The 26107-nt window shown below is 44.6% G+C and overlaps 1 protein-coding gene across 3 annotated transcripts; it reads left to right on the top strand.

Annotated features, from left to right (window-relative positions):
• The first annotated feature begins 1306 nt into the window (after window positions 1-1306).
• On the top strand, window positions 1307-25467 carry ZDHHC15 (zinc finger DHHC-type palmitoyltransferase 15). 3 transcript variants are annotated; one of them, XM_064159373.1, is made up of 12 exons: window positions 1307-1535; window positions 5288-5314; window positions 6543-6637; window positions 7925-8045; window positions 9601-9670; window positions 9978-10010; window positions 11072-11192; window positions 12246-12378; window positions 13500-13626; window positions 14565-14674; window positions 18603-18684; window positions 19749-25467. In XM_064159373.1, the coding sequence occupies exons 1-11, from the start codon at window positions 1418-1420 to the stop codon at window positions 18644-18646; spliced, it is 999 nt and encodes a 332-aa protein (XP_064015443.1). In that variant the 5' UTR covers window positions 1307-1417; the 3' UTR covers window positions 18647-18684; window positions 19749-25467. The 3 variants fall into 3 exon arrangements, with proteins under 3 accessions (XP_064015443.1, XP_064015442.1, XP_064015444.1); XM_064159372.1 differs by having other exon boundaries at window positions 1308-1535; window positions 19737-25467; XM_064159374.1 differs by lacking the exon at window positions 1307-1535 and adding an exon at window positions 1863-2011 and having other exon boundaries at window positions 19737-25467.
• Window positions 25468-26107: the final 640 nt, after the last annotated feature.

Raw genomic sequence — 26107 nt, 5'->3', positions numbered from 1 at the left:
AACGTGTGGCAAATTACACCAGGGTTTTATCAGAAGTACATTCTGCTAGATAAATTGCTCTCTTGATGAGAAAACTAATTTCCTTAACAGAGGTGACAGAGCGGATTTAATTAAATGAACTGACACCTCAAAACATGTTATTGGATGTGGAAATGAGGGAGATTCCTACAGGAATTCAAAGGGGGACGTGGAGCAGGCTGGGAGAGTGGAGTGGTCTTGTTTTCTTCTTGATTTTTCACATTGAATGTCCCATTATCAGGTTGTTGGAGGGGATGCTTGTTTAGCTCCACAGGCTGTCTTGAATGTGATCTCATGGATATTCACTAGTAACCTTGGTTTGTGCTTAGGAGACATGACAGCAGTGCAGGGCTGGTGATGTCAGTGCAGAGGAAGGATCGTCTTGCATGAAAGACAAGAGAAGCCTAAACAGGACAAAGCACAAACTCGTATGGTCACTGATAAAAAGAGCATTTGGTACAGAGATTCATCAGTGTACAGAGGAAAAATGTCTGATTATGTTAGACGTGCAAAGGATTGCTGCTGTGGGAAATAAGGCTGATGTGGCCTCTCTATGGGGTGTTGTGACAGGGCAGTGGACGATGGTTTGAACTGAAAGATGGAGATTGAGACTAGAGAGAAGGAAGAAATATTTTACACCCAGGATGGTGAGACCCTGTCCCAGGTTGCCCAAAGAGGTGGTAGATGCCCCATCAGGTCAGGTCGTTTGTGCCTCTGAGCAGCCTGTTCTAGTGTCAAATGTCCCTGTTGACTAGAGAAGCTTTTAAAGGAACAAACCATTCCACAGTCCTGTTTGTAGCAGAGCCAAGGGCAGGCAAGTTTGTTGTGCCAGGGACAGGTACTGTAGGCTGAACAGCTCAGATGAGCTTCAATTAGGGCAAGTAACAAGATGTTGCGGCTTGTCCCTGCGTCACTGGGAATTGCAGGCAAATCTCCGGTCTGTTTCACGTGGGCAGACGTGTCTCAGAAAAGCAGCTTGTCCCGCTTAGTGGAGGGGAGGTGGCGAGGGACTCGATGACTCTCCTCCGCTTCTAGAAACGCTGCGGTGGGACCATGGCGGTGCCACTATGGCCACATAGCGGGCACACATAGATTCAGAACGGCCTAACGCAAGGTTTGCAGCAGCCCTCCACGGTCGGGCTCTGCCGTAGGTTAGACCGGGGCTGCGGAGCTGCGATGGACGCCGGGGTCGGCCCCAGGGCAGCTCCGCGGCTTTTCACCGCCACCCCGGCAGGTGGAGCCCTGCCCGTGCTCCACGCACTCGCTCCCGCCAGGGGGCGCCTCACCGCGGCGCCCAGCCCCGCCCGGCTGCCGCCCGGCAGGCTGTTCAGCCGAGCGCCGAGCGCCGCCGCTCAGCCTCAGGCAGCCGATGGCCGATGCGGCAGGGCTGAGGTAAAACATGGCTCTGTCGCGGGGGCTGCGGTGCTGTCAGCGAGCGTTCGCCTGGCTTCCCGTCCTCATCATCACTCTCGTCGTTCTCTGGTCCTATTACGCCTACGTCTGTGAGCTGTGTCTGGGTGAGAGCCCCTACAGTGCTGGGAGCGACGTGGCGGGAGGGGAGCGAGGCGGGGGGCGCGGGCCCCCGTCCCGCCCGAGCGTTGCCTCAGCACCGGTGCTGCCTCGGGAGCCGCGGGCCGAGGCTCCCCGCGGGAGCCTTTGCTGGGGTCAGCGGCACCGGTGTTGTTCTGCGAAGGTCCCGAGGGCGGAGTCCCGGCTGGCGGGGAGGGTCAGGCGGGCGAGGTGCCCGCAGCACACAGATTCACCTCTGCACATCTTCTTGGGCTGGAGGAGTTCTTATTCTCCTTGTCCTTGCCCTCTGTGGGTGCTGGAGGAGGTGCTGTTAGCGCCGGCCTCGCTGTGGCCGAGCGGGCTGGCTCAGGTGCTGCCTGCACCTGGCCCTAACGAGGCCGCACCCAGACCAAGGCTTGCAGCTGGCAAATGTTCCCCCCTGCTCTAACGAGGCGCTGCAGCCGGCGCGCTCGCAGGCGAACAGGTGCGTGTGAAGAAACACATTGGGAACGAAGGCTGTGACGGGGTTCATTAGTGAGAATTCTGTGATACGGGGGCCTTCCTCCTTCCCCCTCCCCCGAGATTGGCATCCTGGCTGGCTTGGCTTCATGTTGTGGGTTCTTATGAGCCTGCATTGTGTATCAGCTGGGGGAGTGACGTTTGTGGAGATAGGAATAGCCATACCCAAGTGAAAGTCCATTCTGGTGCCATACGATAACGTTCAGATGTGATTTCTGGCTAAATCGGTAACCAAATTCGGTGCAAGCCCTAAGCTGCAGTCACACTTTTACTTTCTGGAACGGAACGGCAACAAAAACAAAGTTACATCAAACCACTCTCATGAGTCAACTTGTTACAGCAGCACATTGTACAAAGGAAAGTTTTGGTACCGGCTGGTAATTGTGTGGCTTAATGTAGCAATGTAAGTAAGCATCGAACTTTCCTGTGCTCATTATGTTCTGGTTTGGTGTTTGGCCAAAAGCCTGTCGCTAAAGGAAGGGTTGCAAGGTCTGGTGGAGGTGGAGAGAAAAGCTGGTAGCTTGGGCTTGTGACATGGTGAGGAAAAGCATGTGGCTCTCCTTCGAGACAGGGTGAACCAGACAGAAGAAGCCAGAGTTCTCCGAAGAGCAGTCTGAGATGTTTCTGTTAAGAGCTGCCTTTTGGTACTGCACAGCAAATTAAATCAGGTTTTGTTAGGACTGCAATGCAATAAGACCTACTGGTTTGTTGTTGAGGTTTTTTTGGTTTAGCTCGGTTTGAATTTTGGTTGTTGGGCTTTGTTGTGTTTGGGGGTTTTTTGTTTGGTGTTGGTTGGTTTGGGGTGTGGTTTGTTGGTTGGTTTTTTGTTGTTGTTGTCTTGTTTTTTTGAGGGTGTTTTTTCCTCCAGGAGGACCAAAATTAAAGCAGCTTCTTTGGAACTGGCAGCTAGGCAAAACCCTTAAATACTTCATGACATTTTATTCCAGCTCTGAGATTGTGGGACGTTCCTTTCAAGCATTTATGTGGAATGCTGTCTCCAAGGTGCATGTAGCTGTCAGTCAGACCATGTGTCCAAAAAGTTGGAGAATTTTCCTGAAATGCTGTCATGTTTTTGAAATGTGCTTTGTTGCAGTCCTGTGCATATTCACTGATATTTCATCCTGGTTCATTCCAAGGCTCAGTGCAGCTATTAGAAAGACATTACTGGTTTCATTGAGGTTTGGGTTGGGTCTGTGCTGTTCTGCAAACACTGGTTAGACTTGCAGGAGCTCGTCTCACTGCCTGGAATTGCAGCTCAAAATTGCTCCTTTGCCCACACCCATCTGGGTGTTTTTTTTTTTCTATCTTTGTCTTTAATGCATTCTGTTTGTGTGTGGAGGAGGTTATCTATATGGGACTGGAAATTACTAAATTAATGATTTTAAAATTTGAACATTAACTGTTGGTATATGTAGTTACTTGAAAACCACTTCTCAGGACATTCCCTCTCTCCCATATTTCTAACATAGCACAGCTTCATGTTTCAGGTATGGTTTGTTTCAGGTATGGTTTGTTGGGTCTTTTTTTTTTTTTTTTTTTTTGGGGGGGGTGGCATCTAAGCCCTTTTTTTGGTTGCCATTTCAGCTGTTACAAGCATATAAATAGTAGCTGTGCTGTTTGGATTCTTGATTTTTCATCTTTAGTTGTACAGACTGGTGAGGACTGAAAGTAGTGTGGAGGTGGTGTCCTAGAGACATCTCATGATGCTGGGGTTCAAACTGTCAGTGACTTGTACAGCCAGCAAGACATACTGGAGAAAGGCTTTCATTCCATGTCTGATTGGTACTTGCTGCCACAGTGAAAACAATGCCCCAGTGCCCTGCAGTAAACTATTTAGGTTTCTTTTTCTCTTTATTTAGGAATTTGCTCTGTTCTCACATGAAATCCTTAGGAAGGCCATGCTGCAAGTGCAACATGTACTTCAGGAGGGAACCAGCTTTGTGAAAAGCTGATTTGCTCTTCTCAGAGTTTGATTTGCAGCAAACCAAAGACAAAATGAAAGATTTCCCAACAGTTTTGTTCCTCTAAACTGAGTGCGTGGAGACACAGCAGATTTTTTTGGTCTCTTTTTCTCACTTATGTTGTTGGGTATCTCAGAGCTTGCAGATCAAAATTGTTTGCTGGCATTGCTTTAAGAAAAGCTGCTTTCCTTAGTAAAAAACCTTCAGTTCCTACTGTGATTTGCATCCTCCAAGTTTGTTATTCAATTAAGATGATGGAGTGAGTTTTGAGGAGCAGAGCCTCTTTCTAGGCATTGGCTGTAGGCTAGAATTAAATGATCTTATTTTTGTAAGATTACTGTGCCTCAAGATGATCTGTGCCCACCAGTTTCCTTTTGGTCCTCTGCTCATTGGAGGAACAGCACATGCCAGTTGCAACCATTAGATTCAAGGCTATGGACTTGATACAAGGGGCTCCCATCCCAACAACACTGGTTGTCTTCCAAGCAGTATTCTAGCAAGGTATCACAGAACTACTCTGTTTTCAGTTAAAGAAAGCTGCCTTACCTTTTCTGTTAAACTTGGAGGATGGATTTTAAGAGTGTGGATGGGTTTTCAAATAATCCCTAGAAATAGATATTGAGCAGTGTTCCCCTTGCTGGTTGCTCTAAGTGGGTCTTTTAGTAGAGACTGTTCTGGTGATTATGGTAAAAGAAGAATGGGATGTAAAATCTCTCCTAGTAGGAAGACTAAAAATAATTGAGCCATTGCAGCCTATCCTTTGTTGCTGACTAGGCCAAACCTGAGACAATTTGTTGTTTATACTGCTGCAGAGACGTGTTTGGACTTTGCTTACTGTGGAGGATCAGGACCCTCTAGAGACTAGCACAAGGCTGGCTCTGAATACCTGCATATGAGTCCATGCATAGAGATGCTGCTTGGACAGTTGCTTGAGGAGCCCTGGTAATCTTGTCACATCACTGTCACTAGTGCATTCTTTCTGTCCTATTTCTAATGTACTAATACACAAAATGCATTTTACAGCAAGGGATAAGTTGCTGTAAGTTGATACTTACAGCTTAAGTAACAGATACTGAACATCTTGATGTGGGTAGTGTTTGTGTGAGCAAGCAAGGAATTGTGGATGCTTTGGGTTTGGCTGAACTCGAGGCTCTCCTTCTATCTGTTGAACTTGAACTTTGTTTCCCCACTTGGGTGTATTCCAGATAGAAATGTTCTGTGTCACAAAGCTTTCTGGGAGTCCGATTTGCTCAGCAGACATGTATTCTTTTCTTTTTCAGTGACCCTGAGCAACCCAGTGGAAAAAGGTATGTGCATTCACTTCATCATTTGGCATTGAGACCTCACCTGAGTACTGTGTCCAGCTCTGGAGCTGCCAACACAAGAAGGACATGGAATTGTTAGAGTGGGTCCAGAGGAGGTCATAAAGATGATCTTAAGAAGACTGACAGAGAGTTGGGATTGTTCAGCCTGGAAAAGAGAAGGCTCCAGGGAGATCTTAGAGCAGCCTTCCAGTGTTTGAAGGGAACTACAGGGACTTTTTAAAAAGGCATGAAGTGATGACAGGATGAGGGGTAATGGATTCAAACTGGAAGAAGCTGGATTTAGGTTAGACATTAGGAAGAAATTCTTCTCCATAAGGGTGGTGAGGCACTGGAACAGATTGCCACGGAAGTTGTAGAGCCCCCAAGCCTGGGAAGTGTTCAAAGTCAGACTGGATGGGGCTTTGAACAACCTGATCTAGTGGGAGGTGCCCCTGCCTGTGGCAGAGAGGTTGGAACTACACGGTCTTTAAAGTCCCTTCCTTTCTGTCCTTGTCTGAAAAGATTCACAGCTCTTCTAGTTAAAATAGCAAAAATAATTTCCATCAATTTTTTGGGGCATAGTCACTCTTTCAGTGTCTGCTTCCTGCACCTGCACATTCATGAAGTACACAGTGTGCAAGGTTAAACACACTGTAACTTCAGGATGTGCTGGGAAATAGCCCTGTTTAGTCACAGTATGTGCAGAAGATGAAAAGGCTTTGATCCTTTTTGCCCTCTCAGATAAATCTCTGTGTGTCTGTCTGTGTACACCCACACACCCCCTTTCTGTTTTCAGAGCTGATTTGACAAGCTGAACAGAAAAGACTAGTTGTGTTCTTTGGCCCACCTATTTTTTTTCTCCCCACTGTTTTCTTTTGGTCTTTCAATGAAACCAGTTCATGAATCCTGTCATTCCCAGTGATACAGGGATGTCTCCTGCCCTTCCAGGTGAAGTCTCTTATGGCTACTTCTTCCTCACCCATGGAATAGGGGTAGAAGGGGAGGCTTGAGAAGGTAAACCCTAGCTGCAGCCACAGGTTTCTGAAATTCTACTGAGGCTTTCACCATAAGGTTTGGCCATGTTGCAATAGTGGTTGGTACTGTAAAGCTTTCTTTATTTCCTTGATTTTTTGGGGGGGGAGTCATTGTTGTGAAAGATGAAAATTCTGCCCATTGTGAAACTTTTGCTTCCAAGTCGTTGTTCTACTTCTGTTTCCTTTTTCTTTTTTAGTGGCCTATCTTGTAATATTCCATATTCTCTTTGTGCTCTTTGTGTGGACATACTGGAAGTCTATTTTCACTCTCCCAGTGCAGCCAGGCAAAAAGGTAAGAGTCCAAGAACTTCTCATTCATTGCAGAACAAAAGCAGGAATGCTGATGAGAGCTCAAAAATCCTTCAGTCTAGTTCATCTGCACATCTAATGTGGAAAGTGACTCAAAGTTGTCCCTGAAGTTGGAATAATTTGCCGTTCTGAGAATGCTTTAACTCTTCAAAGAGTTTAAATAGTTGAATGGTTTAAATTAGAGGTGGTGGTAGCCTTTAAGTCTGCTTTATCAGTGTTCCAGGAACTCATAGAGTTGTTTGTACTGAAAATAACAGGACTGATGGTTATTAACTTCCATATTGATAGCAGAATTGTTGATCTCTAAGAATTTAACTAGTTTCAAACCAAATCCTGAGGACCTTCTGTAACATAGCTTTGCTGGAGTTTCCTGAGTAAGGACCCTCCATTTTGGGTTTCCCTCCTTTTGGCAGATGGTGCAGTGCAGGTGGAACAGGTGCGTTAGTGATGGTGATCGTGAGCCAGCTTGTTGTGGTGCACGTGTGAGCACTCAGTGTTTCACCAACCCCCAGCGTTGCCTGCTCTGCTAGGAGCCCTCTGTTGGTTCAAGCAGGGCTCTTTGTAGTGCTGAAGCTTCTTTCATTTGTCAGATTCTTTCTTGTGACAGGAGGCACAACAAAATCATTTTTCTTCAAACCTGCTGAGATTCTGCTGTCACATGTTAGTGGCAATGAGGGCTGTGACCATGGGCACTGTGTGTGGCTTTGGATTTGGTGCTGGGTGTATCAATAGATCCAGTCTTTGTACTCCCTGATCAGCAGCACTATGGAAGAAAATTGTAGCAATATACCTGGTAAAGAGAAACTGGAGTTCACTGTGACAGGAAAAAAAGGTAGTTTAATGAATAACATTTTAGTTAAGGGTTTAGTATTGTTGTGATTTGGTTTTCTGATTTTGTTTCTTTATTTTAGTGCACGTGACTTAATGATTTAATGGTTTGAGCACAGGACAGTCAGGCAGACACTTGTTTCAGTTCTGTTTCTACCACATATAAGCTGTTTTATGTTGTATTTTATGGTACCTCTTTATGAAGCACCAGTAAAGCATGGTGTTTGAAGCAGCAGAATGAGGATGATGTTTGTGTGGCACTCCAGATACACATGGCCATGTTCTGTCTCTCCAGCACTTGATATCTCTGTCTTGACAAACACATTTTCACATTGGATTGATCTCTTTAGGAGTGGGAAGTGAAGACATTTCCAAACTTGCCTGTATTTGAAATATAGTCTCTGCTACCATCATGCTACCCTCTCATGACTTCTGCTTCCAGTATCACATCTCTTACGCTGACCAGGAGCGCTACGAGAATGAAGAAAGGCCAGAGGTGCAGAGGCAAATTCTCGCTGAGATTGCAAGGAAGCTGCCAGTGTACACCAGAACGGGGAGTGGAGGTCAGCTGAGCAGACAGCTTTGCTTCTCTAAAGCTTGTCAAGCATGTGCTGGCAGCCCAGACAATGCTGCCCAGTTCCTAATTCCACTGCATGCACTGAGTAACAGAGCCAAGTGCTGGAACATGCACCAGGGTCACAACAACCCTACGAATGCTCCAGGATGGGGGCAGAGTGTCTGGAAACTGCCCAGCACAGAAAGACCTGGAGATGTCGATTGACAGCTGAGTCAGTGTGTGCCCATGTGGCCAAGTAAGCCACCAGCATTCTGGCCTGGATCAGGATTAGTGTGGCCAGCAGGATCAGGGAAGTGATTTTGTCCCTCTCCTTGGCACTGGTGAAGCCACACCTCAAATCCTGGGTTCAGTTTTGGGCCACTCACTCCAGGAAGGACACTGAGAGGCTGGAGTGTGCGCAGAGAGGGGCAATGAAACTGGTGAAGGGGCTGGAGAAGAGGTCTTATGAGCAGTGAGGGGACTGGGATTGTTTAGTCTGGAGAAAAGGAGGCTATGGGGTGACCTCTCTGTTCACTGCAACACCCTGAAAAGCAGTTGGAGTGAGGTGGAGGTTGGTATCTTCTTCCTAGTATCAGGTGATAGAATCAGAGGAAATGGCCTGATATTGTGCCAGGGGAGGTTTAGGTTGGAGATTAAGAAAAATTTCTTTCCTTCAAGAGCAGGCAGGCTGCCCAGGGACGTGAAGTCACTGTCTCTGGAGGTGTTCAAGAAAAATGTGTGCATGCCACTTAGGGACATGCTTTAATGACCATGTTGGTGGAAGTTTGACAGTTAGACTCAATGATCTTAGAGGTCTTTTCCAACTGGAACAATTCTATGATCCTATGATTTTAATGCTTTTCCTCTCAGGTTTTAGGTTTTGGAAAATAAAAAAAAAAGCACACCCTGAACACTTCTGTTCATCCTCAGTGGAGTACCAGGTGCTGCTTTTGAGAAGCAATATGTTGCCCTTTACAGGGTATTTACACTTCAAAAGCCTACTTAGGTTGCCTGCATTTAGTAACAGTCATAAAATGAAAAATCTGTAGTCAGTTTTACTGAAAATGGAGTCCAGCCCTGAGATGCAGAACCTAATTCTGTGACCAGACTTATGAACCTCGTTCTGTAATTGACTACTGCACTCCTCTCAAAGCTGGGAAGAAATCCTTGCTCAGGTTAGAGGCTCTGACCTGCTCACTGCTGTCAGACAGGACAAAGAGTTCTGAATTCAAGAATTGCTGCAGAGGCAGTTATCAGAAGGGGATCTATGTATAGTCTGAGCACATGTGGAAGCCAGAGGGAAGTGTATAATTTTACCACTTTTAAACTGTTGTGTGCTCTGCACTGAGGATTATTCCTCCCATCTGCAAGTCTCCAGAAGGATGATGAGCATTGCTTATCTGATTATGACCTGGCAGCAAAAATCAGCTGCAAACACACTCATCTTTTGAAGGGATAGAGGAAGGAATATGAATAGCTAGGAAATGAGCAGAGTATTAACTAACATGTGAACAAAATGAACACTTTTCTGTTGTTTGGTACTAATATGCTTTTAATTTCAGGGATTCGATTCTGTGATAGATGCCAGCTAATAAAACCTGATCGTTGCCACCACTGCTCCGTTTGTGCCATGTAAGTTACTGGGTTGGCTTCCAATGAAGTGAAAATGGTCACCACTGAGTTATGTGAAGAGGCTGTCCCTTCCCATGTCTTTTCACACACAGAGGCACCCAAGTAGCTCTGTTCCAGCTGCAGTCGCAGCGTATGATCGTGTGTGGCAGCATCGTGTTCTGTACTTGTCCTGTTTGTGGCCCTGAGGTGTCTGCAGTCCCACACTTACACATGTTTTAGCCTTAAGTAGCTAGCACTTGTGCAGCCGTTGAGACCTGGCTGGTTAACCATTAGCTGATCTTCCCTTTTGCCTTTTGTCATCTTGCAGATGCGTGCTGAAAATGGATCACCACTGTCCGTGGTATGGAGACTGGTTTGTAGCTCTGAAAAGGAGCTGTTTCAATGCATTTCTCCTCTGCCTAGTGTTTGCACACCCCTGTCATGTTACACCATGTACCTCCTTGTGTGGGAAACAGATTAAATAATGACACCTTGAAATGTCCTGAAATGTTGGGTATTTGGAAAGGCAGATCCTCCATGTTTGTTCCACAAGCTATGTGTAAAAATGCCGTTCTGTCAGTAGGATTTAAACCCCAACTATTAGTTCGCTCCCTGACTGTTACATCTTAAAGGGCCTTCACATTAGCCTTTAATTTTGGGCTTAAAACTATTCCAGGATGCAGTTGGAGATTGCTTTCCATGACTGTACCTGCATGTAGATTGTTTCTGAAATAGTGCCTGTCACTTCTGCATGCTCAGAGAGGGGTTGTGGAGAGTGCTGCATGGAATAATTAAGCTTCACACTTCATGTACTGTCACTACATTTCTAAAATTCCTCCTTTTTAAGAAAAAGGAAGATATCAGGAATCAGAAGCCACACAAACATTTCCCCACCTGAACCTCCTTGGTAATCTCAAAGTACAGAGGGTTTTGCCAACCTGAGTTTCAGACAAACAGCTGTTCTGTTTCTACATTCCCTTGCTGCTTTTTAGAGCAGTCCTGGGCGTGGAGAACTCTAATCAAATTTTTGGGGTCATCAGCTTTGTGTGGAACCAACCAAGCAGTGCTGAGTCTGGCTCCTGAGATTTGTAAATGAATAAAGTAACCTAGAAACCCCAGACCTGGTTGTGCAGACAAGGGACAGGAATGAGGAGTGGGAGCCTGCCCCTGTGACAAGTTCACCAGTGGCACCAACTGTAGAGCAGACTGCCAAAAGATCAACAGTCCTTTCACTTAGCAAGAAGCTATGTGAAAAGCAGAGACTGCAGCCGCGTTTCGGTTTGACCACTACGGGGAGCTCTTGATTGATAAAACCGTGCTGTAAACCCAAGAGGCTCAAGAAAGCTCCCAAAAAGAATTGTGCTTTGTGTTACACCTCTGTGCGGTGCATCTCCTGACTTCAACTTTGATTTTGTTCTCCAGGGTGAATAACTGCATTGGATTCTCTAACTACAAATTCTTTCTGCTGTTCTTAGCCTATTCTTTGTTGTATTGCTTGTATATTGCTGCAACAGTCTTCAAGTATTTCATTAAGTACTGGACAGTAAGTTGTGCAATCTGGTTGCTTTTTCCTATCCTGGGAGTCTGGAGGGGGGTTTAGTTAGTCTTGATACTTTTTTACTTGCAGACAGTGGAGGGTCTGATTTCTTCTTTAAGTTGTTCCCTGCGCTCTTTCTTGAGATAACTCCCATTTTATGTCTGAAATGCACAGAGGCAGAAGCAAACAGATGTCAGGAATTTCAATTTGTAGAGTAAGCTTCAGAGAAAAGAAGTTCCATCTTCCAATTCTTGTGTTTGCATGTGTCTGTCAGGGTAGAACATCCTGGCATTGATCTCTACATCTCTGCTCAACAGTGTCAGCACCCCATATTCATTTGCTAGTCCCACGTGACTCCTTTCTCAGTTTATAACAACTGGAATGAAGTCTGCTTCTTAGCCATCGATTCTCATTCATATGCAAGCTATGCTAGCTGACAGCTCCAGTAAGAGACTGGCTTTTGGTCTGGAGATCTGAGCTCTGAGGCTGCACATATGGGATGAGCAAAGGCTAAGAAATTAGTATTTTCATCTGGAAGTCCTCACAGCTTCTCTGCAGATCACACTTAGGAGGATCTCTGGCTCTTGACTCTTCTACTGTAGAAGGAAATCCATGGGGTATTTTTTCTGTTTGTAAGGTCCTGCTTGGCTGTTTCACTGTTTTAAAACATCTCTACTCAATCCCCTCATTGCCATAGCTATGGAGGCCAGGTTTTCTTGGCAGATCTTGTACTGCAAGGGGTGCAGAATTTTGACCTATGGACAGGAGACTCAGCAGAACACAAACAGGGCTTCAAGAGCTTGTGCCCTGTGTATTTACCTGTGGGCACCAGGCATGTTCCATGTGCCCAGGTGGGAGCTGTGACTGTCCTGGCTCTGCTACGTACAGAGAGTCAGTAGTAAACCCCCATTATTTCTGCTTTGGTACAGGAGGGGAAATGAACCTGGTCATTTCTTGTCTCCTCAAGTTTGAGAACTCCAGATAGGAGTTTCAGAGGATCTGTTTCCTCTCTCTGTGCTTATTTGTTCCTATCACTTGTTCTGTTGCTTTTCTTTGCAGGGTGAACTGACAAATGGACGTTCCAAATTTCATGTCCTTTTCCTTCTCTTTGTGGCGGTCATGTTCTTCGTAAGCCTGATGTTTCTGTTTGGCTACCATTGCTGGCTTGTCAGTAGAAACAGATCTACTTTAGGTAAGGCTCTTATGTCTTGCTTCTCTAAGTAAAACATCAGAAGTGCTGCTAGAGAAGAAACAGAAAGAGAAATCCATTTGTGGTCTACTTCTATGCATTCCTGCTGCCTTATGAGACAAGGAAGACTTAAGGTCTTGACATAAAGATACAGAAATCGGTCATTTCAAATGAGCTCTGTTTGTTAGCTGGTGGGACAAAAACTTTGTTAGGGAAATGAGCCTCTCAAAGTACAAGTCCAATTCTAACAGTGTAATGCAGGTGTGTAACTACATTTACTGTGAAAGGAGTAATGGTGCTTTATGCTCATGCTGGAATGAACCCTAAAACAGGCAGTAAGGGTGGGATAAGCAGTGTCCCTTGAGAAAGGCAAACAAGTTATGACTTCAAACCAAATGAAATGAAGGTCTGCATCAGTGTGATTCTGTCAAGTTGTTTCGTTGTCTTTCCTTAGATAAATGTTGTTCAATTTTTAAAGGTTTTTGGATAATGCTTTCTAACAAAACACACTTAGGAGTTTGATCAAATATTCAGACTTTACATAGTTTTTAACTTCAAAACTCATTTCATGAAGTACTGAAGCTCATCTGTTCCAAAACATCAGATGTCTGCAGACGATTAGAAGGTAGATCAGATTGTCTCTAGTGCACTCCAGGTTATCCTCCTGTTTCTCTTCTGAATTTTATGTCTCACCACAACAGAGGGTCTATTTGCATATGTTTGCTCCTAGTTCTTGTTCATTATCTCATTAATGAGGCAATTTAAACCCCCAGTGCCATTTCTGAAATATGCATTGAAGACCAACCTGCTAAATTCTGCAGATTTCTTTGCTTAGAATTTCAAGTTTCAGGCAAAGATCTTTTAACTCTATTCTCTAAATTAATCAAGCCATTTGTAGTTCACTTTGACTGTTCTATACATTCAGTGGCAAGATCAAATTCCCACCTTTGGTTTCAAAGTCTTAGAGCCTTGCAAAATAAAAAGCTGTGGTTTTCAAACTTGGAATCATTGTGAAGCTAGACCATAACCTGTTAAACATGTTGTCTTCAGATGGCTGCAACGTGCACAGCCCTGTTTCAGAGTGGTTGGCATTGATTTTCACTTTTTTCGCTGAAATTGTGTAGAGGCTTTCTCAGCTCCAGTGTTTCAAAATGGCCCAGATAAAAATGGATTCAATCTTGGCTTTGTAAAGAATCTTCAGCAAGTGTTTGGAGAAGAAAAAAAGCTCTGGTTGCTACCTATTGCCTCCAGGTAAGTAATAAATCAGTGCTAAAAGCAGATACATTTAACTGAAGGGACAGACTTCTACTTGTCTGCTATAGCCTCACGTGTTATACCTCTTGTGGTGTGGACTTGGCTGGCTACTGCTGTGCCTCCCTGGCAACAAGTGACAGGGCAAGAGAAAATGGTCTCAAGTTGCACAAGGCAGGGTTGAGGCTGCATGTTAGAAGAAACTTCTTCCTGAAAAGGTTCTCAAACACTGAAACAGCCTCTCCAGGGAGGTAGCTGAGTCATCATCCCTTGGGGTGTTTAAAAGAGGCAGGGATGTGGTTTAGCACCAGACTTGGGAGAGTGTTTTCTCTATTTCACGTCCAGGGTCAGGTCACAGGGAAGTGGCTGTGAGATTTGCCTTTCAGTAACATCGAACTGAAATCGGAGCCATTTCCTGCTGGGTGTCATTCAAACACAGAGGTGGAATTTCTGCCCTGAAGAACGAATGGCATAAACGGATAAAAGTTTATACCTATAGGATAAATTGCTCCTTCTTCATAAATACTTTCTTAGTTCCTCCCTCAATTCCAGCTGTCCAGAAGTTTTTGTTTGGTTTTGGGGTGGGTTTTTTTTGGTGGGAGGGAGGTGGTGTTTGGTTTGGGGACTGTTTGATTTTCTTGTTTTCTGCATCCTAATGACTTGATCCAGTTTGGCACATTAAAGTTCTGCTAAAACTTCCTTAATTCCAGACTATGAGGTCAAATTGAGGACCAAAACTACTTGCTAGTAAAACTTGGTATCTGAGCTACCACCAAAAAATAAACACAGCACTTTTCCAACCTTAAAAATGTTTTGTAGTGAATGCTGGAAATGTCAGCAACAGAAAACTTTGTTTGCAGATAAGACGTGTAGAGATTGTCACCCTTTCAAGTTACTTGCTGCTTTTACAGTGTCTCTCTCTGCCTTTTTCCGTCTAGCCAGGGTGATGGACACTTTTTCCCAATGAGAGCTTTGTGTGAAGCTCAGAATCCTCTCCTAGCTAATGAAGAGCACTGGGAAGATGATGGAATAGATGAAGAGCCTCATGGTAAGGTAGTGTTAAGGAAATTAGTTGTGCTCTGACCTGCAGTGACTAATGGATGTGGAGTACAGGAGCTAATCAAATAAGAAATTGTCTTGGCTATGTCTTGGGCAGCTTGGACTTGACTAATGAACAGAGACTGAAAATAAGCCCTACTTTGGAGTCAACTCTCTATTTTTCCTAGAAGCTTTCTACTTGCAAGTAAATGAACTGCAAGTTTGGGTTTTGTTTGCTTTTTTATTTTTCCTTGCATATTTACCTCCAAACTGATTTCTGGAGAATACAGCACATACCAGAACCTCAAGGTTCTTGTCAGAAACCCCAGTTAGTGTTTGAAGGCTCAAAAGTCTTGTCAATAAGTTAAATAGGGGCCCATGTTTTTTCCTGTAGAGCAAGGATACCATCCACAGGTTGCCTTTAAAAGAAGTGTGATCATCTCACTCTTCTTCTCCCCTTAAGGAATGGTGAGAGTGTTAATTAATTATCAGGTTACTTTAATTAGTGGATCAAGCAAAACCACTTAGGGAGCCACATAGTGCTAGGAAAATACATTTTTCAGGATTCAGTTGCTAGGGCTGAAGAGGCTTATTTCAGCTTTTCTTCAGATTAACTTCTTTAGGTTGTGTGTTAGAAACTGCCTGTTTCTCCTGCTTTGTTCAATACATTCTGGCAGTTCAAAGGTAACACAAATTTATCTTAAAAATAACAAAATCTGGCTTGTCTGTGATGCTGGAAATAACTCCTGTGGCAATGGATCAGGACTTCTTCCAACTTTCACAAAGCATAAACCCTGTCAATAAAAAATTAGATTCTTAAGTATGAAAACTTGTGACAGTGAGAGGATTTTTGCCCAGATCAGACCTTATAATCTGAAGTTCCTATGAAGTCTCACAATTTATAGTGCTTGTAAAATAAGTGAAATCTGAGAAAATGAGGGTCTTGATGAAATGTTTCTCTGTAAAGTTACTGTGCCCAGCTGCATTACTGCAGCGTTTGCCTCCACCTCAGCTATGCTGTGCCTGTGCCAAGCAGGGCATTTTGAACCCCCCACAGCTGCAAAATCAGCTCACATGTGGCTGCTGGGGAGGATGAACATTAAAGGGATTGGGAGACTCATGAGGAGAGGACAAGCCCAGCTGAAAGCACAGATATGAAGCAGTTTTGTCAAGGTCCCAGGGCTGGGCAGACCATCTTTTCAATCACCTTCTCCCCAGGGTTGTCCTTTCTTTCTGTAATATGGCTGTTTAAATGGACCCTTTCTGGATGGATTTATTTCCCCCCACCCTTCCTAGGGCATCTTCTGTTTCATTTCTTAACCAGAGACCAAAAACACTTACTTCAAGTTAATAACTTGGATTTTTTAGGTTGATGCATGCTCCTCCCTTATTCACAGGCATCTGTTTAATCTGTCTGGCCAGAGAGCTACTCCCCATCCCATGCTGACAGTTTAGAAGGTTCTTCAAAGAACTCTTCTAGAATATATCTGACACGTTGGCCATGGCTGTGTCAGTGCTGTGAACGCTGCATACTGTCGTGTGGAGCCTAGGACAGGACAGTCATTTCTCTCTACTTAGAGCAACATCTCATCCCTTTGACTGATTTATTAATTCAATTGTGTTTCATTTAAACTTAGACAAAAGGCTTCAGTGTGAATCAAATCTCTCTCAAATTGTTCTCACCTCCAAACATTTGTCATCTGTATGAAGTGACATCTTTGCAGCAGAAAGCAGCCTGTCTGGAGCAACAGGTGAAAGCTGATGTCTCTGTTGGTGTGATGAAGCTTCAGATGTCTGAAGGCTTGTGATTTGAATTTAATCAGTAGGAGCCTAATTAAAGTAGCTTCATGTTCTGAGATACCAGCTAATTTGGCTTAGCAGTCCTTGGAGAAGTCATTTGTGGTGACTGCAGGGGTTGGATTTCTGTTCATGGAGAAACCAAAAAAGCTACTTAGATGTCAGAAGTGAGCAGGGATTGCTTTTACGATACAGCCAGGTATTGGCCAGGTCAGTAAACTCAGACAAAAAAATGGGTCTGCATCTCTTCATTTTATAAGTAATGATAGATACGTAGATAGATAAAGGGTGATATAAATGGTTACAAGGTGCTGAGAGGAAAAGATTAAGTTCAAGCAATGCTAAGCCCTGCATCAATGACTGCCTTATAATCAGTGTGGCAATGGTGGAGGGTAGCTGTGCAGGAATCCATGTCAGTTCCACTAAATTAGTTGGTAAATGTATTTAGCCAAACCAGTCTGAGTCCACATGTGGATCAGAGCTGCAGCTGCTGAATCAATTGGATGAAAAAAGACATTCTGTCAAAAGCGGGTAGTGAAATTTCAGTGAGACTAATATCCCAGAGCCAGCAGGGCTGATGTATCCTTTTATCCATTCCCTTGGACATTCAGATTGTGCCTTCCTGAAGGTATGCAGAATAAAGGAACTTCCCATCTCAGTAAGTGGATTAGATGTGGCATGGTAAAATGGATGTCTCTGCTACTAACTATGAAAGTAACCCAATAATGGAACTAGCAGGGCTTTTCATGCACAGCAAGGAAACAAGAAGCCCAGGCAAATGTATTCGCTGTGTGTACTGTTGAGTGGTAAAGGGGAAGGTGTCTGCTCTTTGATTTTCCTTCACAGAGAAAAAAATCTGGCTGCTTTTTATTTTTTTTACACTGCTTGATGCTGCTATTGCATTATCTCTTGCAAGAGCTTCTGCATCTTAAGACTCTCACAGAATTAACCAGGTTGGAAGAGACCTCTAGGATCATCAAGTCCAACCTATTGCCTAACCCTTCTAATTAACTAAACCATGGCACTAAGTGCCTCATCTAGCCTCCTCTCAAGCACCTCCAGGGACAGTTGACTCCACCACCTCCCTGGGCAGCCCATTCCAATGCCACTCACTCTTTCCATGAATAATTTCTTCCTAATGTCCAGCCTAAACCTGCCCTGGTGCAGTTTGAGACTGTGTCCTTTTGCTCTGTCACTGGGTGCTTCGGAGAACTGATATCCAGTGTGACATCAGTGTAAGGTGGCTACAGAGCAACTCAGATTTTAAGTCCTGGTTTTGGCAGGCACAGGAACAACTGTAGCAGTGTGAATTGGGGAACTGCCTTCAGGGCAGCTGCCACTTTAAACAGTCTCCATGTAGTTGTAGACTGCTGCTACATTGACCTGAAGCTTCCACTTCTTAAGCTGAAACAAGCCCAACTGCCTCGACCACTCTCCATAGGTTTGAAGTAGAAATTCCTGTGCTGTTTGGCAGCCTCCATGGCTTTCAGTTCTCCAAGGTTTGGGCAGAAACTGTGTGCCTTCAAGGCAAAGTGATGGGCTTACTTCGCAAGTGAAAACTTAAAGCAGCGAACTTGCCATGAGTTCATGAAATGTATTCCCAGGTGTTTCTGCTCTGCAGTGTTCAGGAAATACTGCATTAACCCAACAATATTCAGGAAAACATGGTTTCCTGGTTCCTTGAGCTTTGGTACCCTCACTCTCATCTGACAGAAGGGCTTTAGGAGCCTGAGTTGTAAGCACAAATGATGTTTTACTCTTCCTTGTTTTCTTACCACTGCTGCTCTTTTTTGTGTAAGGCACTGGCAAATGAAGTGCTCTGAGCACTTCAGGTTCCATCTCTGGACAACTGAAGTAAACCAGTGTAATTTTCTACCCAGAAAGGCCTGAGATGTTCCACTAAAATGGAAAGATCTTAACTTGACTTTGTGGCTTTAAAGCTTGTGACACAGCTATGAAATAGATAAAGCCAATATCAGAGTCATCTCAGTTTAAAATCTGCTGTTCAGTTCCCTCTGACAAGTGGTTGTCTGTTTTTATTTGGAATGATTCTTGAAAACACACTCCCTTAGTGAAAAATCTCTTCTGAGTGAGAAAGCCAGCTATACTTACCTCTTACTACTTTGTTTTTCATTGTGTAGATGCTGGTGAAGCTTCTTCCCTTGCCATAGAAAAGGAGACGTAGCAGCTTGAAATGCGGCAGTGTAAAGCTTGTTCAGCAAGGTCAGTATTTCTGCATTACCTGCTGAGCAGCCACTCTGCAGGGAAGTGGGTAGGTGAGCTTGGACAGGGTTTGACTTCAGTGGTGGCACACCCCACAGTGCCGAGGCAGAGTCATCTAGCACGCTGGAGGCTGTGGCGTGCAGACCTGCAATGCTGGCTCTGGAGCAGGGCAGCTGGGTGAGCAGCTCTGAGCCCTCTGAAGGGCAGGGTGCTCACCAGAGTACTGTGGTGGTGCCTCTCTGCATGGTATCATTTCACCAAGATTTCTGCATCTTGTCCAGAAATAATTCTGTTTAAGATAATCCAAAATTCAGCTGGGCTGGGCTGAATGTTGATGCATTTAACACAGGAGCCAAAGGCAGTGTTTGTAGAGGAGGGTACAAACCCTGCAGCTCCTCTGATAAAAATGTGGTGGGTACTCTAGCCACTGCCTAGTACAATTACAAGATCTGAGATCTGCTCAGGGATTGATGAAAAGTGTGGGCAAGTGCAGGCACAGTTTAAAGAAGATGAGGTTAAGAACAGCCAAGTGGCAGTTGGGAATTAAATGGAAGTCACTTGTACTGCCCACATCAGCTGCTACTCTCTTATCTGTTCATTTTTCACCCTGGAGAAACTTGAGTACAACAAACAACAGATACTCTATTTTGTGACAGATGCTCCTACCAGAACGTTTGTAATCTGTTCTGACTTCAGAATTAACCACAGGGGATGAAATAACAACAGTTTCAGATTCAGAACTAGCCACAAGGAGTTGTCCTGCACACATCCTGCTGCAGGCTGGTTTGGCTTCAGTCTTCATTTTGACAGAGGAGTGTAGATGACCCAGAGTGAAGGCACCTCCTCTGCTGCCCCACTTGGAGGAAATGGGTATCGGATGGAATTTGCCCCCGTTTTCTGTGGGAGTTGTGTGGCAGTGCAGTGTAAGCCACACACAAACAGAGCAGCTTAAGCTTGCTATAAATAGGCCTCCTGCATATTATAAATGTGGTTCCATTTTCTTCTTCCAAGAAGAAAAACCTGCTGCATGTTTTTCTTTATTTAACTTTTAGCTTCCCTCTCAGGAGCCAATGTCCCTTCTCTTGGCATGGACTTCAGTTCTGAGGGGCAGCAAACGAGTGGTTCTTCCAGATGAGAAAGCATCATGAAGTGTCATCTGATTGGAATCAGCATTCTAGAGTGCTTCTCCAGAATTCCTGCTATCCAGATGTTTCCAGGCTTTATAAGTTTAAGTTACAGAGCGAACAGAACAGTTTTATATAAGAGTGATTGATCTGGCCAAGCTTCTTTGGTCTGCTCTGCTTGTTTTATAAATGATATATATTTTATATTCCAGATAGGTAAGACTATGGATGTGAGTGCTTTTCCAAAGGCCTTTTCATTTTGCAAACATCAGGGACTCCGATTTCTTGAACCATTCTTCCAAGCCATAGTATTCTGGAGGATGGTATTTGTTGGGAGACTGATTCTCCAGCCTTCTCTGACAGGTGGCATTTTCTAACACCTGTAGAGTTCTGTCTTGAGTTAGTTCAGCTCAAAGACAGACAGACCCATCAAAAATGTGGCACTTGATTGATAGTTTGAGCCAAGTGTGTTGAAAGAGAAGGTGCTGAACGTGCAAATAGACCTGTGCATCTGCGTGTGACAACAAAGTATCCGTGTGGCTGGTGTCGAGCCTCAAGAATATTGTGGCCATAGATTCTGTGCAAGTTTTTCAGGCAGGCGTAAGAGTCTTTTTGAGTTTTAGTGCCCTTTAAGCCCTTTTCTTGTTAGCACCTAAAATGCAAAGGGGAACTGCAGACAGTGCAGTTTGCACTGATTCCTAGGGCTAAAGTATCACCTCGCTCCTGTGTTTGATGGAAATCTGTGTTTATGGACTCACAAAGGAGGATCTGAAACACTGCAACTGGAAATGTGCACTGAAAGTTAAGCTCCAGATGCAGTGTTCAGAGTTTACACTCTACAAGGGTGGTTTTAGCCCTGTACTGCTGAAGATAGGATGGATGTGTTCAATTCTTTTTGACTTCTTCCTAGCTAATTTACTGACTGGGGTTTTAAAAAGGTTTCTCAGCACTAAAAGGTGATCAGATGTTTAATTTTGCTCCATTTTTGCAGCCAGAGGAATGTTTCACTTGTTTTATTCTGTGCACTGGAAGCAAGAATCTGCTGGCAGGATGGTACATTTTTCTAGACCTGAGTCTTTTTTTTTATCTGCATGAACCAGACCTGGCAACTCCATTGCTCATATTTGAATTATATGCATGCTTAAAGTATTCTGCATTTATGATCAATTCATACCAATTTCTACCCTGGTTTTCTGTTGATCAGCCTGTTTGTGTTGGCAGTGATACACAAGCAGATGTGCACGTCCTGAGGAATTCCCTGCTAAGTATCTGTCTGGTGAGAAAGGCCTTGCCTACCTGCTACCCCCATTGTTTCCTCTGTTTGCTGTGTGGAAGTGACTTTGTGAGACTGCAGGGAGGCTTGTAGAGATTTTCTGTCCGAAAGAGTAGACTTTACCTGGTGTAACCCTGTGGACAGGTATTTCACACCTCGGCCTCTAGTTTGTCACACAGCAGACAGCAACTGCTGTAGAATGTCTTATGGCTGAGGCTTAGTTGTTGGGAGACAGGGTGGGCTCTCCCAGGCTGAGTGCAGGTTAGTCTCTGAGCACGACTGGACTCTGCATGTTCCTGCTTTCTACCACTTCAATCACAGCTCTGGGTAGTTCTGTCATCAAATAGCTGTTGAGTACTGAAACTATTTCTCCTATCAACCCAAACCTGCATTTCTGATGTTAATCTTGTGGTGGACCTCAAGTGGTGTTTGATGAAAGACAGTAGGAGATTGAATCACCTCTGTTCTGGCAAAAACAGGTCTGGAATGGATCTTAAGATAAACACAATAGGTAGTGGAACTTGGCACCAATAGGCAGTCTAAAACCAGTCATTTTAATCGTACTCCCTGCTACCTGTGGTTTTAAAGCTGGGCTGCCATTTACTTTTTAAGTAGGGTTTGGTTTTTTCCCTTCTCAAAAAGTTGTGTACCAAGAGTGTGGTAAGAGCAGGATGCAGAAAGTCCTGTGGAATATGCACTGGAAAAGAGAAATTGCTCCTACTGTTTGTAGTCACTGCTGTAGGGTAACAAAGGAGATAAAGTACTCAGCAGTGTGAGTAGCTTTTTAAACACGTAAATAGCTCTTTTGTTTTCCATCCCCCGGAGGCTGCCCACCATGTCGCTGCTGACCGTAAGGGCTGTACAATCAAACCTCTCCTGATGTACTGTGACACCTCCACCTTACTTGCCCAGTCTCCATAACCCCAATTATACTGCAGCTCTGGGAGCTGGCCAGAGCTTCCAATTCACCCTGTTTGTTTCTCATACTGCCTGCATTGGTGTGCAAGTATCTTGGAGGCACTTCTGAGCAACCCATGCACCCAGGAGCAGTGTAAATACTCCCACTGGGATTTGCTGCCTCAGGACTCTCACTGTTAAGTCTCTACTTAGCCAGGCACTGAAGCTTGAATCTCAATTCTGATCTGATTTGTGTGGCTCTAGTGCTCATTAGGCTGTTGGTGCATTGTGGAAGCAGGAAGGCAACTCATCCAACCCTTTCCGAGGCTAGATGTATGCTACAGAATAAAGCAGAGTGGTTCTCAGCTCAGGGTCAGAAATAGCTTGTCCTGAGTGTATCCCATGGCGCCAGTGGAGCTTGCGGTGCAGAAGCAGCTGTATCTCGAGAAAAATGAAGTCAGGGCACAGAAAGGAGAGTTCAGCCCCAGTACAGCAAGTTCTTCCTTGCCCCTGGCCTGGTGGTTGCTTGCGTTTCAGCACTATCAAACACTGTCAATGTCCTTCCTGCAGTGAGGACTTTCTCTGCTGTCAGCTCTTCCAGGTGGGTGTCACTGTGTGAAAGCACCAAGACTCTTGCTGGACTTTACTGTGAAACATGGCACTGTCTCCTCCCTGTGCTCCCCAATTAACACTCCAAAATAACTAACCACTAAGAGTCCCTCCTCACCTCTTCCCCTTCTCTCCCACTTACATTCAGGTACACTGTACTCCTTAAAAAAACAGAGGAAACATCATATTGATGTATTGCAGTAGTCCTCTCTTTAGCCAGAGAACCCTGTCCAGGGAGTTGTGACTTCTGTCACTGCACTGCCATTCTGTTTTGTCTCCTACTGAATTGGTACAGCGTGGTTTTGGGCAGATTCTCTTGAGCAGGACTCAGTAGAAGGTGTTTTCAGTAGGCTGTACCTACTGCAGCTTGTGTACTGTCACTGATAGGGACCAGGGAGCTTCCTGACAGCACCAGAGCAATGAATGTTTCTTTCCTGGAACAAACCAGGGATCTGTACTGGCTGTAGGTTTTTCCTTCTGGGTGCTGGTGTAGATGAAAGTACAACTTAGTTACTGAACCTGTCTATAATATAATATGAATGTAAAGTGTTGGAGGAGAAAAAAAAACATTTACCTTTTCTTTCTCAGACAGATCTGAGTGATGTGCTGAGATGTGTTCAGGGACCTGCCTGAACTACCTCCTGTGTAGTCATGGCTCCAATAGAAGAGATTTCCTCTTTGCAGAGCTGTGATGAGCTAGCAGGACAAGGAAGTGCTCTGACCTCATGTATTAAGTCAGAATTCCTTAGCTTCAAGGGTCACATTTCCATTGCAGTGACTCCTGTGGTACCCATTTTTTAAACTGATCCATAGTACTTGAAAATGACTTGAGTTTACTGGTGATTTTCCAACTCTGTCAGCTCCTTTTGTTACAGAACACTTGGAAACACAATCTCATTCTGAACCCCTCACTTACAGCTCTCCATGGCAGAAGGGCTTCTTTCCTGAGGAGTGATCTGCACAACAGCCTGGCAGCAGTGCCAGGTGTGGCATCACCACTGACACCCTCTGTTAAATGGTTTTATTCTAGTCCTTTTTCTGTCCCACTCTGAGTCTTCCTCCTTCCTCCTGAATATGCAGTTTAAATACCATCAGCTTTCAGCTGCTGTGCTGGCTTTCTGCATGCTCTGAGGGTGAGTGGGTGTCATTTTAAGCAGTTGTGCCACTTACTTATTTTAGCCTTTGTCAGTTTGATTCTCACTTCACCTCATCTTGCTTTGCTCTGAGACAACTTCCTGCACTGCTTTTCTCTTCCCTACAATCCTTATTTCTTCCTTTTCTATCCTCAGCTGGGAATGTTAACCTTGTGAAATAAAATGTATGTTTCTATTTCAGACACGAGCCTGGACATGGGTTTATGCTGCTCAAAGCAATTATTTTCTGTGTGAGGTTTAAAGAGTTACAGCAGCATTTGTAGAATTTCAGTGGGTGACAGCCACTATGAAAAAAAAAAGGCAGAAATTATGGTGAAGAGAAAAACAAAAACCACACCAAAACCCTAAAAAACTAAACAAAACTAAAAGGAGAAAGGGATTGTCTGTGCTGCTATTCTGATTGTGGGTTGTTTGTGTCAAGGGCCGGTACCAAACAGCTCTTGTCATGTGAGTATTGTTACCTGAAGGCACTGCTGCTTTTTCAGCACTTACTAGACTTGAACTTTTCTCCAGCTCAACCTTGGACTAAATCTCCTGGGAAGCCTGGAGACAAACAAAAAGCCCTGTCCTCTGAGGACAGTGTGTGCTGCACCTCCTCAGATCAGCACTGCTCTGAGAAAGAGAAATGAAAATCCAGTGTTGGTGTATTTATTTTTTCCCTGCCTTTTTCTGGAGGATCCAGGAGCCTCTAAGATGGGTAGGAGGGAGACAGTTCCCTCTGGTCTAATCATCATGATGCCATGAACCACCGAGGTGGCCTGCCTAGAGGAAGAGGCATGGCTTTTATGACTAAGCTGTGTGAGGAGGTAGGTGGAACCTGTTGTGATTGCTTCCCCATGTAGGCAATACTGCAAAATCATATTAAGGTGTAGGTTCTCTGCACTCACTGGTGGTCCAGGCACGAGCTACTCCAGAGTAAACGCTGCTGTTGGAGCAGGGAGCTTCTAACAGCTTCCCTCCTGCTAGTAACATATAAAATAGAAGAGGCTGGTTTATCTTAAAACTGCTTCTATCTGTCTGGCAGTTTTCTGTCGGCAAGTGTGACTCATGTTTGTTGTGAGAGTGGATCCCTCAGACAACATTTGCTAAACTCTCAGGATCGGATGATGGCAGATTTATCTCTATGCTAGAATACAGCAGCAGCAGTTTTTGACTTTGCTTCCAAGTAAAGCACGTGGCTTCCACTCACTGGTGTTGTGACCAAGCAGGAAGACCTGAGTGGAGCAGGACACCAAATGCAGGAGCCATTTGGGATCCAACACACTACCTCCTCCAATGGCTCAAAGCTCTCTGCACTCCAACCCACCCTAGCACCTTGTCTTAGCAGGGAGGGCTGGTGTAGTGGGCTCTGTGCCAGCAACTGTGAACCCACTGAAAACAGTAACAGAAATCCCATTGTACTGAGCTGTCCCAGCTGCTTTACAGGTAACCAGTCTGGCTAACTGGTGTTTACTTGGGTTCAGGGGTTTAATGCTGCTGCCAGCACCAGGACTTTTGATATCAAATGTGTTTTTAGAAAAGCTTTGGATACCTATTTCTACTGTCCCACAAATGGAATATTCTGACTTTATTCTGAATGCTTTGTGTACCTTTCAGCAGTGTTTTCCAAGTGTTTGTATGGTTTCTACAGCTCAAAAATCCTGTACCTTCTGCTTTGTCATTTTCTATTATGGTTTATACTGTACTGCAGGCCAGGTCTGCATTAAACCCATTTCTGGCTGATTTATTCCACTTGTGAGTGGTTATTTCTAGGACTTGACCTAACGCTCAGGCTAAATGTTCTCTCTCTCTGGAAGCCTCATACAACTTGAGTTGAAATTACTTTTTTGAGGTGGGAAGGTTCTTTCTATGTCCAAACCAGGAGTCATGAACAGAATCACAGAATGGTAGGAGTTGGAAGGGACATCTGGAGATCCATCCAGTCCAAACTTCCTGTCAAGGTAGGTTCACCCAGAGAAGGTCAAAGTGGAACATGTCCAGGCAGGATCTGAATGTCTCCAGAGATGGAAACTCCACCAACTCTCTGGGGAGCCTGTTCCAATGCTCTGTCCCCCTTAAAAAAAGGCCACCCTTAAATTAAAGAAGTTCCTGCTCATGTTTAGATGGAACTTATGTTCACATTTGTGCCCCTTCCCTTCCAAGGTACTGGTTGGGGCAGCCCAGACCTCTGACTATGAAACACTTGACTTGTGATCCTGCCCTTTTTTATACTGTGGATATATTCAAACAGTAACAACAGACACTTGTCTTGGTATGTAAATTTCCCACAGTTAACAGCAATTTCCAGTCCTAGCTGAGGGGCTGGGTATGGTGTACTGGGTGCCAGGACATGTAAAGCCAAAGGAACTGCCTGGCTGCAGAGTGAT

The sequence above is a fragment of the Pogoniulus pusillus genome, chromosome 19 (assembly GCF_015220805.1).
Source record: "Pogoniulus pusillus isolate bPogPus1 chromosome 19, bPogPus1.pri, whole genome shotgun sequence".
Classification (NCBI taxonomy): domain Eukaryota; kingdom Metazoa; phylum Chordata; class Aves; order Piciformes; family Lybiidae; genus Pogoniulus; species Pogoniulus pusillus.
The sequence above is the reverse complement of the archived record's forward strand: the minus strand, read 5'-3'. Positions and strand labels throughout refer to the sequence as shown.

Coding starts and splice junctions, on each gene's coding strand:
- ZDHHC15 (XM_064159373.1), top strand. CDS start 1,418: ATGGCTCTGTCGCGGGGGCTGCGGTGCTGTCAGCGAGCGTTCGCCTGG. Junction 5,315..6,542: donor GAGCAACCCAGTGGAAAAAG/GTATGTGCATTC, acceptor TTTCTTTTTTAG/TGGCCTATCTTGTAATATTC. Junction 6,638..7,924: donor CAGTGCAGCCAGGCAAAAAG/GTAAGAGTCCAA, acceptor TTCTGCTTCCAG/TATCACATCTCTTACGCTGA.